The sequence below is a fragment of the Etheostoma cragini genome, chromosome 1, assembly GCF_013103735.1.
Source record: "Etheostoma cragini isolate CJK2018 chromosome 1, CSU_Ecrag_1.0, whole genome shotgun sequence".
Classification (NCBI taxonomy): Eukaryota; Metazoa; Chordata; class Actinopteri; order Perciformes; family Percidae; genus Etheostoma; species Etheostoma cragini.
In genome coordinates, this window is record NC_048407.1 from 3,007,905 (window position 1) to 3,022,945 (window position 15,041).

At 41.1% G+C, this 15,041-nt stretch overlaps 2 protein-coding genes across 3 annotated transcripts in view; one reads left to right on the top strand and one right to left on the bottom strand.

Annotated features, from left to right (window-relative positions):
* The window catches only part of dpy19l3 (dpy-19 like C-mannosyltransferase 3), a 51,378-nt gene extending 39,209 nt beyond the window's left edge, over window positions 1-12,169 (bottom strand). The window contains exons 1-4 of one of the 2 annotated variants that reach the window (XM_034874879.1): window positions 11,977-12,169; window positions 11,246-11,372; window positions 9,283-9,410; window positions 1,072-1,162 (exon numbers count right to left, since the gene is read on the bottom strand). In XM_034874879.1, coding sequence (XP_034730770.1) covers window positions 1,072-1,162; window positions 9,283-9,410; window positions 11,246-11,363 — 337 coding nt within the window. In that variant the 5' untranslated portion in view covers window positions 11,364-11,372; window positions 11,977-12,169. Of the gene's footprint in view, window positions 1-1,071; window positions 1,163-3,475; window positions 4,500-9,282; window positions 9,411-11,245; window positions 11,373-11,976 lie in introns of those variants that run through there. The other variant, XM_034874871.1, reaches the window with a different exon arrangement.
* A 1,010-nt stretch (window positions 12,170-13,179) lies between these two features.
* LOC117946617 (serine/threonine-protein kinase pim-2-like) overlaps window positions 13,180-15,041 on the top strand; it is a 6,327-nt gene continuing 4,465 nt past the window's right edge. The window contains exons 1-2 of the mRNA XM_034874892.1: window positions 13,180-13,390; window positions 13,885-14,286. Coding sequence (XP_034730783.1) covers window positions 13,327-13,390; window positions 13,885-14,286 — 466 coding nt within the window. The 5' untranslated portion in view covers window positions 13,180-13,326. The remainder of the gene's footprint in view (window positions 13,391-13,884; window positions 14,287-15,041) is intronic.

Sequence of the window (15,041 nt, forward strand, 5' to 3'; positions counted from 1 at the left end):
TTTCAAGTTATTTCAGAGAAAATTGTGCATTCTTCGTTTTTTGTGGAGGGGTACCAACAAATTTGAGCACGTCTGTAGTTCCTATTTTGGCACAATGTTTCTGACTGTAGTGGGATGTGAGATGCTAAGAAGAAAAACTACACGCTGTTTTCAGGTAACGTTATTTTTTATCTACAAACCGTGAATGTGTGTTCCATAATCAGCCCTAACTCTAACTACTGCACATCAAGCCTGTCTGCTGACAAAAAATAAGCACAGAGTGAGACAGAAAGCGAGGTCAGCCAGTTCCTTAACTGATTAGCCTATAGCACAATTATTTGCCTTAGTGGAAAATTAGGCCTGTTTCCAACTAGGAATTTTACACGATAATTGGAAGAAATAATTAGACTAATTATCCTCAGAGCAGACTGTGCGTCACGAAAAACTGCTGTGAGTTAGGTCTGATTGGCAAATGGAGGGAAACAAGTCTATTTTGCCTTGTAAGAGTGGAGGAGACAGCTGATTTGAGATATTAACCATGTTTTAATGCTTAATTTCACATCCATGAAATTCTAGGTTCTCAGATTTTATCAGCTGTAGCTAGCTCCCTAAATGAGCTATTGTTGGCTCCTTTAGTTGGTTATAAACGTCATGTCTGGCTGACTTTTGATCGATTCCAGCTGACTTGTTTTAAACCCAGAGTCCCAGAGTGAAATGGTCTTAAATATTGATAGAGAGATGTAAAGGTTCCCAAATCCAAAATGAGAAAGAGTGAGGGGTTAAGGCACCCCAAGCAGTTGGGTGTTTGTTGCCTTGCTCAAGAGCAACTTAGCAGTTCCCAGGTGAACTGGCATATGTCCAGCTACCAGTCCACCACCATACCTTAGTCCGTATGGGGGCTTGAACCAGCGACCCTCCGGTTCCAAAGCCAACTCCCTACGGACTGAGCTACTACCAACCCACTTTTGGAAAAGACACCACCCTTCAATTCAATAAAAGGCCATTATGATGCAATACATAATGTGTGTATATATATATATTTTATAGACGCACACACACAAAAACAATAAACACCATAATCGTAGTGCTTACCTGCCTGAATGGACGGGGCCTGTAACATTTGCTTATAGTAGGAATAGTACAGTCCACACTCTGTCCGAAAGGAGATCTCCCGCTCCACTTCCTGAAAGCAAAAAAGGGAATTATCGTTGTATTAAACCAAAGACTTCTGTTCTCTAAAATATGGAAAACAGATATGCTGGCAAAGCATGACAGAAACATGGAGGATTGAGGCAAAGCAGCTATTAAAGTCGTACTCCTCAAACGTAACAAAAAGACAGGTAACACAGTGTGATTGTGCGTGTGTGTATGTGGGAGTGTGTGTGTGGGTGTGCTTAGATGATGTCTTCCCAAGAGATTTCCTGCTTGCCATGAATGATTACTGTTCCACTGGGGGGGGGGGGGGGGGGGGGGACAGCGAGACAACAGTGAACAACCAGCTGCAGAATATTAACTCAATCATCAATCTATCATGTTCAGCTTGTAAATAGTTTTCACAGCTGTGCTCAACTCAAAGCTAATTATCTGATATATTTTATTGACATATCACCTATGTGAATTCACTGAAAGTATTTAGTATTATTACAGTGCGATTTATGTCATCGTTTCCCAGAAATAACTCATGATTAAAAGCTCATCCCTCATAAAAGGACCACTAATGGTCTTAAGAACTGATTTTCCACTAAATGACTCGGAGGGAACAGCCCTGCTGATTCCCATTTGCATTACCGCTTAAGCTATTATGTTAAAAAAGACACAAATCCACCATGAAGTGACATATAAATTCACTTTGTATACAGAATGTTCCATATTCTAACCACCCTCCCCAAAATGTCCATTTGTAGCCTGTAGCCCCACCCTTACAGCTACATCTCATCATCTTCAGGTAAACAGATTGCTACTTGCACCTTTAGGGTGGGAAAATGCACGCCTTTAAGTTGTGTAACCTCAGCATACTCCCGCCATAGCACCACCTGTAATCTAGGGCTGTGCACTTCATCGAAATTTTATTTTCAATTGTGGTTACGGTTACTATTGATCACAAACACAGAGTAATCAAGAGAAACTATTATTTTGCACATTGCGTTTGGCATACAACTCTTATTTTTTCTTAATATAGGAAAAGTACTATGTAACATTTAATAGTACTGTCAAATGATTAATTAATCAAGCAGCCCAGCTCCAAAATCATGCTCGTGGAATACATTATTAAAACCAATATTCTTGACATCTCTGGAACTCTTCTGATGTCTGACAGTCCCGTTTCTTTGCTACTAGTTTATGTGTGACATGGTAAATGAGCTGCACTTCCATAGCGTTTTTCTGTTTTAGCAAACAAAGCTCTTTACAAGTTGCTTCTCATTCACCCTTTAACACACCCTCGCACATTGATGGCGCCGGACTGGCCATCAGAAGAGACTGTTGGGTTCAGTGTCTCGGGTTGTCCTACTGTCAAAATTGAAAATCAACACTTTTGATGCTTTTCCTGGATTTTTTAAAAACTTTTTCTTACGTTTTTGTCCCATTTTTTAACACTTTGGACTTTGTTTTACAATGTTTGTCACTTTTTTTGATGTTTTCAACACTATGTAACACTAACTTATTAACTTTAGTTTTACAGTTATTTGGGGAATTTATGGTCAATAAACCTCATTTATAGGAAATAATACCTACTGTTTGAGTTAGAAAAGCAGAAATTGGGAATTATTTAGACTAAAATTAAAGGAATGGATGTTGATGGATAATCACAGACTGGAATATGTCAACTTTTACTCAATACTATTTTAAAACCACTTCAATTCTTTTTTCAAATGCTATAAAATTGAATAAGATGCCCCAAAATGAATGAAAGTACAGATTTGTACTTGCCAAAGAGCGTTGTGTGGAATCAATCATGTTATTTTGGGTGATTAAAATTGGATAGTTAAAAAGAACATTGATGTAGGAAAACAGGTCAAGTTGACCCAAGGACAATATGAGGGTTAGAATATTAATCGGAGCCTGTCAGTGTGCAAACAACCAGCTGGAAAATGTCCCTATGAACTTACATTAAAGCTTGTTTGGTTGCTGCCGATTGCAGCGATCTCGCTTAATACTGGAATAATATCAAAGATTGTTTTAACCATCCGTCACTTAGACACAAAAACATGGCAAAATAGGGTCCAGGTTGAAAAACAGTAGTTACCCTTTAAGGACACTGTGACATGTCAAAAAGAAGAAGCTAGGAATCGAACTACAGTTGAGAAAAAAATATATATTTAAAGAAGGAAGAATATACATATTGTGACCAGACACACTCTTACTGGGTGCTGAGGGGCGTGTCAGTCTTTATTTGCACCGTGTTATGGTATATTAACTCGTACCACAGGCTGTTACTGTGATGTGCGCGGTTCATCCTAATCAAAGTTTCAAGTGAACAGAGTATCAGAACTCCTACCGTGAGCTGAGAGAACCACAGCAGATTCTCATGTATGGAGTTGACGCACCAGGCCTGAGTCAGTGCCAGCAGCCCAGCTAATAACAGCCCGGCTGCCATGGAAACACGCTGTCGCCAAGGCCACCGGGGAAGAGCGCCTGAACCGGAACAAGCACCGGATCCTCTCAGCAGAGAAAAATCCCCTGTATCCTGATGTGTGGCGTCAGAACTTTCGGTGCCCGACATCATGTTACTGCTGCATCTCCCTTCAGCCGGTGCATCTGGAGACAGGCCCAGATTGGGTTGCAGCCTGCTCAGCCTCTCTCTTTTACGAAGCTCCATTGCCTGAGAAGATGCCGATTATCAATACGTTCTTGGATCCTTTGATGAGCTGAATTCAGGTAGATAAACAGCATGCTCCTGGCCTGAGCTAGAGAACTGATCCAAATCCATGACGGCAATGAGTGTTAAAATGCGGTGTGTTTTTCTTCTCTTGAAGTCGGTCCAAATAAATTTGCTTTTTTAAAATTGCTTCAAGTTCCTTGCCAAAGGAAGTATGCAAAAGCCTTCTACGAGGGAATGAGCAGCTCGTTTCATTTCCAACTCTTCTTTTGAGTTTGCTTGATGCAAGACAAGCCTTGGCTTTTCCCCAAGAACCCTGATGAGATGGCTAATCCCTCGGTTTAAAAGGTCAAAGAGAACAGGGCCTAGTTAACAAGTTCACACATTGCTAATTATCTTGAAAGCCAGTTCACGTCTTCCGGTCCTCTTTTCTCCGTTACCATTTCCTCCGTATGGCTCTTTGAATAACTCCCACCGCTCTGATATGGTGCTTGAAGAATTCAAGTGGGTGTCCGTCCAGCGTTGGCCTATCTTTGTATTCCCTCTGCTTTATGTGGTCCGGCGCTTAAACAAGGACCGACATCTGCCTCCCTTGAACTCTATCAGACACTTCTAAAACAAAAAGCAATCGTTCTAAGTACAAAGAGAGAAAGAAGGCATACAGACTGAGCCACAGCGAGTTTGTGAACAGCACGCTGGGCTGTAGATAACTGGAGCAGCCAGACGGAGGGAAAGAAAAGACAGTCACTACTGGTGACCTCTTGTCTATAAAACACGCACAGGAAAAGAATAATATGGGTGGGGGTGGGGACGAGCGAGGGGAACATGTTGGATGATCCTTCGGAAAATGCGGGGAACAGAGGGTTTTGTGGATCTGGAACTGACGTCAAGCTTTGAGCACGTGTCTGAAATAAACTGCATTCTTCACTCGGACAGACGTGGGCATGGCATCTCACCTGATGATTTCAAGAGGCCAGATTAAGCCAGTTGTCTCATATATGGACAGAGAAAAAGAGTGTGAAAAGCTTAGATAGCAAACCCACCAGAGCCTTTTAACCTGAGGCTAAGACTTCTAGCACATTCCCCCTGCAACACATTGGATGAGGGAGCCATGAGAGAGAGATGTGAGATTATTAAAACCAGTCTCCTCCGCTGTTCAACAGCTTCTTGACAGACTGCCAACACTCTGATACCATCAGTCTTGTAGGGTCAGGTCAAACAGCAAAAAACCGCAAAGGTACAACACCACGCGGCCAGGACTCCCACGCTCCCAAATTACTTTCCAGCGTGTTGCACAGATCTTTCCATTCTATCTGACCTGGACACACTTAACCCTTGTGTCGTCTTCCAGTCAAAACTGAAACTCAACACTTTTGTTGAGGCTTTTAATCAACGTTTTTAAGTTTTTCTAACGTTTTTGTCCATTTTTTAAACACTTTTGAGGCTTTTTTTTAATGGTTGCCACTTTTGATGTTTTGAACACTATGTCACTCTAACTTATCAACTTAAATGTTGATGGATAATCACAGACTGGTATATGTCAATATATTTTTTTTTTCAAATGCGATAAAATTGAATAAGACACCCCAAAATTAATGAAAGTAGAGATTTGTACTTGCTAAAGAGCGTTGTGTGGAATCAATCATGTTATTTTGGGTAGTTAAAAAGAACGTTGCTATAGAAAAACGGGTCAATTTGACCCAAGGACAACATGAGGGTTAAGACAGCATGTGTGTGTGTGTGTGTGTGTGTGTGTGTGTGTGTGTGTGTGTGTGTGTGTGTGTGTGTGTGTGTGTGTGTGTGTGTGTGTGTGTGTGTGGGTGTGGAGGAAAACGAAATACGTAATCTCAACGACGTGAGGGAGCCAGAGCGAGCAGTTCAAGGTAAGGTCAGACAGCAGCATCAGCATGTCTCAAGTGTCTGAACACTGTGCTAGCTGTACATTACATCATTCCCTGTGGCTTGGAAAAGGACACGTGCTTTTCACTGGACAATGTAGCATGTCCTGCAGGTGGACGTGCCCATACCATTACAAATATTTATAGCAATTTAAAAATCCAATATGCCGATATATTGTGGTTAAAATAAATCCAGAAACGTGTTGCAGAACATAAACAGATTTCCCTAACATTAGTTATTTGTAGTTATTTATGAGTTCTCACTAAAATAAATTATAATAAAAACAGAGGAACATAAAGTTATGATGAGTAAAATGCATAAAAATACAAACTTAACATATGAAACTTAAAGTCCTTAATAACAATAACAACTACAAAAAAATCAGTGTTGCCAACAAGGACGTTGTAGAGCGTCCTCTGGTGGACAGACTATGGAACAGCAACACATGGTTATACATAACAACATAACATGGTTGACCGTCCGTTTCGATTTTTTAAATATTAATTCACCTGACTCATTTATTTGTAATTCTAAATAATTCTGATGAATGAATATTTAAATTTTTTTTTTTTTTTTTTACCAATAGATTGGGAAATGTCTAATATCAGCCGATAATATTAGCCCCGCTGATATGTCTGGCTGTAGTTACCTCCTCAATATTATTATTAGATATTGCTACATGTTGGTTTTCATCAACACATTCAAGCAGTCAGATATGAACTCCCCTTTTCATTCTATCATGCTGTCAAAAAAGACACTTCATGAATGTAGAGGAGTCTGAACAGAGCAGACAAAGGACAAATAGCAAAAAACTAATAAAGCCGCCAGCAGTAGGCGAGAACAGATTATTGTGCGTCATTGCATCAAATCAGAAATATCTAGGTCTGTATTGCATCCATGCAACGATTCATTTTTTCCACCCCTGATATGTTGTTGCAAACACCGAGCCATGCTGAACGATAGCAACAGTTGACAAGATTTCACTTTGTATCCAGATGATAATGCCTTTTGCTATCGGAGGCATTTGTGTCAGCACCCCTCCTGTGTCAAGGCAGTGGCCTCATTAAAATGAATGAGAGAGCTCCACGAATATCTGGGTTTCAATGCAAAGGCTGGGTTATGCAAAAATAAAAGTTTTTGTCGGACCTCGCGGTAATCAAGTGTTTCTACCTGTTCCTAACGGCCATACTGGAAGGTGGAGTGAAACTCTGGCTGTCGTTGAGAGAGAGGATACTCCATAGTGTATAAATATGGAGCTAGCTGCACAACATTATCATACAGTCTCTCCCGGAAGATATTCAAAGACATATTCAGCTTACTTTTTTCACCTCAACACACCTCGGAGACTAGTGGGTGGAAATTCTTGGTTGGTGGTTTTGGAAAGTTACAGAAATTGTCGGACATAATCCCAGTCCATTTCTGCCAGAACAACCAGATGTTGGCTGTGCTGCATTGCACACTTTTGTACTCTGCCTACCGAGAAGCTGCAGGAAGAGATTTCGCTGTGTTCTGATTGCTGGGGCATTTTAGTGATGACAAAGATCAATGTGCTAGTGTGGACCTACTTTGTTTTTCCATGTAAACAGTGTTTTCAAATGAATCCGTCTATCTGTGAACGTAGTTTTAGACAGAGGCTTTGATAGCATTAACAGAAGGAAAACCTCGCTACACACACACACACACACACACACACACACACGCACGCACACAACCACATATGCGTGCAATGTGTGATGATGTCAGCCAGGAGCCCACTTCTTTGGGAACATTTCAGGGAAATGTTCGCCAGGCCTGTAAAGTGACTTGCATTTATTATGAATGAAAGCATCTGTTTGCGTCTTCCCTTCACACACACACAAAACCAGCATAGGACCACAATCTGTGTCTTACTACATCTGCTCAATTAACTGGATGTCTCTCAGTGACAGAAACTCACAAATTATCCTGTGCAGATGGCCTTTATGTTGGTCGGGATGCAATGCACAATTGCATGAGAAGAGTTAGTGCCGACAGATGAGAGAATTTTGAAGGCATAGAGTGCAGTTGTTTAGTCTCACTCTGTCTTCTGTCCTATGGTCGATGGACACTAGTTTTGACTCATTTAAACTTTGACACTCAATCTCTCTAAGCAGATTCAGAGAACTCTGACCAGGGACAGTGCACCAGTTCCACATCTTTATTAGGGGTGGGAATCCCAGAGGCCTCACGATACTCATGTCACAATGTGATATTATTGCGATTTTAAACATATTGCAATATTCTGTGATGTATTGGAATTTATAACTTTTTTTTCAACTTAAAATGTTTCCCAATTTCAAATGATGTCCCCAAAAGGATACTTTGTCAAAGATTTTTACCAAAAAAGATACATTTCTGTTCTCTGTTCATTTTACTTCAATTTTCTTGTTGCAAAATGGGATTGTCTGGCAGACAAACTGACCAACACATATATATAATAATAGATCAATACTTGGTGTCTATGTATCGATTCAGTATTGCCAGAGAAAATAATCGCTGTATACATTTTTTTCCCCCAAACCTAATCTTTAGGCTCTCATTCGCTTTCATATATTACCATGTGCGGTACCAGTGGTTTGTATTGCTGTAGCCGTAGATACGGTTGTTGTATCAGTTTTCTGATAGATGGCAGGTAAACTTCACAACTCTAGCTATGGTTTAGACCATTTGTATACACAAACTCATCCTTACATCATTGCTAACAACACAAAATGAGACAAAACCAGGCGCCACCAGGTGGCCTGAATTCATTTCTTCAATCGACTCATTTAGCTACCAAAACAAATGACTATTTCTGCATTGCTAAATTAGCCAAAAAACAAAAGATGCAAATGAACAGTGTTCATTAACATCTTGCCTCCGTTATGACTCTGACAGAGCGATCTGTTCTGCCATGTCAACCGGATCGAAGTCTGCTATGTATATCTCGGTCTGAGCCACAGTGCTGGTGATGCTTTGGAAAGAGGGGATTTGAAAATGACATCATATCTGGCAGGGCACAATGTTCTGTTGCTGTACAACACTAAACAGACTCTAAAAAGGTCTGGCCAACCACGAGTCGCTCTGGTTCTCGGGCTTGAAAATCAATTCGCCGCAGCAACTGGAAAAACAATCATCCCATTTCAAGATGGAGTGTCATGTCTATTTTAACAGTGAACACAGGATAAAGGTATGTTCCATATTGACACTTATGTTGAAGCTACATTTCCTCTTGAGATAAGTAAAAAAACAAAATGCATGTAGAATATTTTCAGCTTATAAAGTTATAGTTCATAGTTTCTGTCGCTCACATGAGGACTTCTGAGTAATAACAACAACACTGGTGTTGCATCCACATCCAAGCAGGATACCCAGGGCTCGGTCTACACCTATCGCCATTTCTAGCCACTGGGGGACCATAGGCAGGCTGGGGGAACTCATATTTATGTTAAAAGAAACCCTCATAAAGTGACATTTTTATACCGTGGGACCTTTAAATGAACTTACTAGTTGTCTTTTTGGACCCTGAGTTCACCCCTGTAAGAACAAATAACTTGAGCAAAAGGGTGTTAACAGCGAAGAACCTTTACCTTGATGTTGGAGAACCACAGGTCGTTCTCATGTAGCGTGGCCATGTAGATGCAGCACAGCAGGCCAAGACCAACAGACACAGACCAGCCAACTGATGTCCAGATGATTGCCCCCCATGACCAATCACCTGCAGGAACATTAACAAGTCATGAGGTTGTTCCAGTCAAGTTAAAGTTTAATAACTTTTTTAAAACAGCCGACATGACATGATTCATGTTTTCCGTGCAGGGTTTTTACAGGGAAGATACTTTGAGATGTCACAGTAGTAAAATCACAGGTATAAATAATGAAATGAATGATGGCTCAAATCTATGCATCAGTTTCAGGGTCTTGGTATTGTCAGGCTGTTCTCGAACTAATCTAGATCCACGGCTTTCCATTTCGGGGATTGCTTCGTTGTTGTTGGAAATTCTGCCGTATGACACTTTTTTTGTCCAGATGTCGGTTACCTTCCGCTTTCTTCGCGTTGGAATTCTAACCTCTGGTGGATTTATGAGGACTATGGTTACCTGGTCCTCAAATCTCTGCAGGGTAAATCCAGACTATCTGTTCAATCTGAGTTTTCTGTTGAGGACCAAAACTACTTTTGAACGTACACGTTCCACCAAAACAAGTTAATTCCTTCACATGAAGCTGCACAGTGGCTCCGTCTTTTGCTAAGCACCGCCCATGATAATTGCGATTGGTTAAAAGAAATGCCAATAAACCAGAACAGGTTTTTCTCCCATCCAGGAACGCTGTTTGGACTAGCCAGAACCTCAGAGTGGGGTGAAGGCATTCAAAGTGTTGCACTTGTTTGTTTGTTTTTTTTTATAAAAAGTGACAGAAGAGTAAAGTGCATAATGATGGCTACATTTTGATGGAGTGCTCCACTAAGCCATGCCACTGAGACAACATGACAACAGCAGGTGGTTTTTGTTCAGTGGATACTAGAGACATGCATGTTAGGGGTGGGAATCACCAGACGCCTCCCAATACGATATTATCACAATACTTATGCCACAATAATGCCAAAACAAATTCAAATTTTTCCCAATTTCAATTGACGTCCCCAAAAGGAAACTTTGCCAACATCCGTTTCATCTAAAATAAACATTCCTCTGTTTGTGCAAAATGGGTTTGTCAAGCAGACAAACTGACTAAGGGACGGCTGTGGCTCAGTGGTAGAGTGGTTGCCTGCCAATTGGAAGGTTGGTGGTTCGATCCCCGCCCCTGCAGTCATTGTCGAAGTGACCTTGGGCAAGACACTGAACCCTGAGTTGCCCTCGGTGCTGCGCAACGGAGTGTGAATGTGTGTGAATGTTTATCTGATGAGCAGGTGGCACCTTGTACGGCAGCCCCAGCCACAGTGTATGAATGTGTGTGAATGGTGAATGTTCCCTGTAGATGTAAAAGTGCTTTGAGCAGTTGTTAAGACTGGAAAAGCGCTATATAAATACAGCACATTTACATTTACTAACATAACAAATGTATAATAAAACATTGATACTTGGCGCCTGTGTATCGATACAGTATTGCCACTGACAATATCGCGATACTAAGCCGTATCGATTTTTTTCCCCCACCCCTAATGCATGTTAGTCATACAATATAAATGGCATTCCTTTCAATCCATTTAAATTGAAATCTGTAAACTGCAAAAATGTTTCACTTCAGTATGCCAGATGTCTTCTGAGGATGTAACCCAAGCAAAACTTTGACTGCATAAGGTGTAGGATTGCAGGCTTTAACCAGAAGAGTTAGTAAAAAAAAAAAGCCCACTGAGAACTTTTCCTTCCCACAACAGGTCAGAAGTCAGGGTCAGGAGCTGGCTGTGGTTTATGGTTGTTTCTGCGGGGTGGACGGCTGCCAACAACGCTCAACATATGGTCAAAGGTTGCTCTCTGCTGACACTAGGCCATTCCTCTGCTACCCAAAAAACTTTGTATGAATATCTGCTAGGTGGGAGGATGGCTCACTCACCATGCAAGATCTTTTCTGGATGATCATCAGCGCAACAGTTGGACTGTTGGGACTGAAACTCTGCACCGAGAGGGGGCTCCTTCCCCTTGCTGCCCTTCCTGTGACGCAGGGCTGTCATGTTAAATCACTGCAACCACAACACAGATAAGATCAAGGAATGAACAGATACCAAGTGGACACACACACACAAACACACACACACACACACTCCCCCTCTCTCACACACACACACATGTCATGTTTACTCAACACACTAACAGCGTTTACACTAGTGCGGTCTGGGCCAAAGCAAACCACGACCTGCACCGCTGTCTGTAGCCTTTCATTCATTCCAACCGACGGGGTCGACAGGCCTGCTTACAGCGGCATTTTCTGCTCACGTAGAGGCTTGACTAACGTGAAACATCAGGTCTATAGACACTGACAGCACCCACCCAGGTGATATACATCCTCCCGTGTGTAAAGCAGGTGGTATAGGCTACGTCAAACATGACAGCAAATGTACAAGTCCCTAAAAATTAGCTTAGTGGACATTAGCAGTGAGGCGCGTAATACCATAAAGTACCATAAGGTAGGTTTATCTTCCTATTGTGTAGCTAGCTTACTTCTACGGCATTGTTTTAATGCCTGTTCATTTTGCATTAAGGCGCGCTCCCGCTACATTTTCCTTCTGCCTTGACAGCAACAAAGACGAATACGACTTGCGTCAACGGTACATTAATAAACCTCACCCTCCTCTACAGCACGGCTGGTAGGATGGTCCGACAGCTCTCCTATACCTCCCACTCGTACTCTCTCTCTTCCTATTTCTCTCTATCTCCCTCGCTCCCTCATTTTCCTCTCCTCTTTTTTTCTTCTAGTTAGAATTCATCGGTCAGTTTCATACCGCACTGTGTTCGGTGGAACAACGGGACAGTACCGGAACACAAAAGAGGATGCCTTCAAAATAAAAGCACAATACTGTCACTTAGGTACAGTGGCTTGCATACGTTTACACACCCATGCTGAAGTTGATTAAAAAGAGGAATAAAAACATCTTTTGGAAATTGATCTTAATGCCTTAATTAAAAAAATAGAAAATCCAACCTTTTAAGAACACCTATTTTCTTTGTGAATAAATAATGTATTGTAAATAAATAAATGTTCTTCCTTAAAATAAAGGGGGCAAGAGTGTGCACCATCTTATGTTAAATTCACATAGAGGCAGGCAGATGTTTATTATTAAATGCCAGTTATTTCATGGACCCAGGATACTATGCATTGTGATAAAGCACGCATATTTATGTTTAAAAAAAACTCATAAAGTGAAATGTTAATAGCATGAGACCTTAGTATTCTGTTTTCTGAGCTTGTTGTAATGTGAACAGGCCTTGTTAGCTTTGCTGCACCTTTTGTCCAAGCAGTAAGTGCTTATTGCAGTGTAACAGAGATGCAAGCATAAAGAAGCATGGTAAGCTGTCATGTTTGTGCATCAATTTCTGTGTAGCATTCATAACATATGAGAAGAAACTTTGTTGTGTTTGGCGTGTTGATTGCATTAAGAATTGTAATGTTCTGCATTGTGGGGTGGCAGTAGCTCAGTTGAGTAGGGAGTTGGGTTGGGAACCAGAGGGGTGCTGGTTTAAAGTCCCCATAAGGACCAAAGTATGGTGGTGGACTTGTAGCTGGAGAGGTGCCAGTTCACCTCCTGGGCACTGCCAATGTGCTCCTGAGCAAGGCACTAAACCCCCAACTGTTCAGGGTATTGGTCATCCGGTCATGGGCATCCTCTCACCCTGACATCTCTCCATTAGTGCATGTAAAGGTACTGAGCATGTGTGTGTAAATCAGGCCCGTAACAACAGATTTAAAACATTGTAATTTCCCCTTGGGAGATTAATAAAGTGTAGAAAAAAAGAATTGTGTGACACTCATTGTGGAACACTGGGTCACAGCAGCATTCTGTGCCACGGTTGTGATGTCACTTGATGGAACACTGGGTTACAACAGCATCCATCCTGTGACTTACAACACACTAGTTCACCCACAAAATCTGAGAAATACATAAGAGGCACAAGTGTTACCTATGTCATTTGTTGATCATGGCCCATAACTCTATGCAGAAGTTTAAGACTCTTCACTCTCCGGCCTCCAGAGAAGATCAAGGTGAGTGTCCTGGCAAAAAGGTATGATGGGCACTTGCTCTGACTTGAGAGCACCACCAATGTAGTACAAGTGAGTTTTTAACCCTTATATTGTCTTCCTGCCAAAGAGTTTTTTTTTGTTTTTAATCAACATTTTGGTTGTCTTTTTACATTTGCTACATTTTGGGTACTCTATTAGAGGTTTTTCACAGTTTTTTACACTTTTTTGAAAAATCTTTTACCAATTGTTTTTTCTCCAAATGCTATGAAATTGATAGAAAACACCCAAATTCAATGAAAGTAGTGAACTGATTATTTATTAAACTTGTAAGGAGCGTTGATGGGAACCATCCATGTTACTTTTTTGGACAGTTTGTTGAAAAGAAAACCAAATTCCTAACATAGAAACCTTTTGGAAAGGGGTCAAATTTGACCCGAAGACAACAGGAGGGTTAATACAATTAGGGATCAAACTCAGCTGAATACTAAGACAAATAGTTTTCCCTCTAAATGTAGATAACGACTCCAACGCCTGCAAACATAGGTACGGCACAGTGAAGGACGTCAAAGATTGGAGGAGCAAAAGGAAGGCCAGCGCCGATAAGGGTCTAAGGGCCGATGGTGTTGCACACAACAGTGCCTCTCACAGGGCTTTAGCAGCGGGTGCCAGTGTGAGGGGGAGCAAGTGGAAAACAGACACTAATGATCACTGCACAAAGAAAAAGAGAATGGGTTACAATGATACCAGCACCAATGGGCCCAGCATTGGATTTATTACGGGTAGCCGTGTGACCCACAATGACACAGACAGTTTCTCAAAGATACACAACTCTGACTTCAGCCTGAGCAGCAGCTCATGTTCATCCTCAGATGAGGATATCATATTTGACATTCCCTTCTCGGTAAAAACCAGCAGAGGTAAGTCAACAAGAAAAAAAGTTACATTGGACCTGATTCATGGTTAAAGGCATGACAATATATGACAGTAATTCCACTTGCCACTAAACCTTGTGTTGTCCCTCGGGTCAAATTGACCAGTTTTCCGACATCAATGTTCTTTTTAACTACCCAAAATAACATGATTGATTCCACACAACGCTCTTTGGCAAGTACAACTCTCTACTTTTGTTAATTTTGGGGCGTCTTATTCAATTTTATAGCGTTTGAAAAAACAATTGAAGTGGTTTAGAATTAGCATTGGGTAAAAGTTGACATATTCCAGTCTGTGATTATCCATCAACATCTATTCCTTTAATTTTAGTGTCAATAATTGCTAATTTCTGCTTTTCTAACTCAAACAGTGGGTTTAATTTCACAAAAAATCTGTAAATTAAAGTTAATAAGTTGGTGTTATGTAGTGTTAAACGTCAAAAAAAGAGGAAAAAGTGCTGAAACAAGTGACAAAAATGTAAGAAAATGTTAACACAATTGATAAAAAAGCGTGTTGATTTTTTTTATTTTGAAGGGAAGACAGGTAACTTCTTATTTGGCTAGTGGTTTTCGTTAGACAGGCTTTCTGTAACATGAGCACCATCTTTTTGTGCTATTCTGCAGACTTTAGGGTCAATACACACCATCACCAGTCTCACACACGATCACCAGTCTCATACACCATCACCAGTCTCACACACCATCACCAGTCTCACACACCCTCACCAGTCTCATACACCATC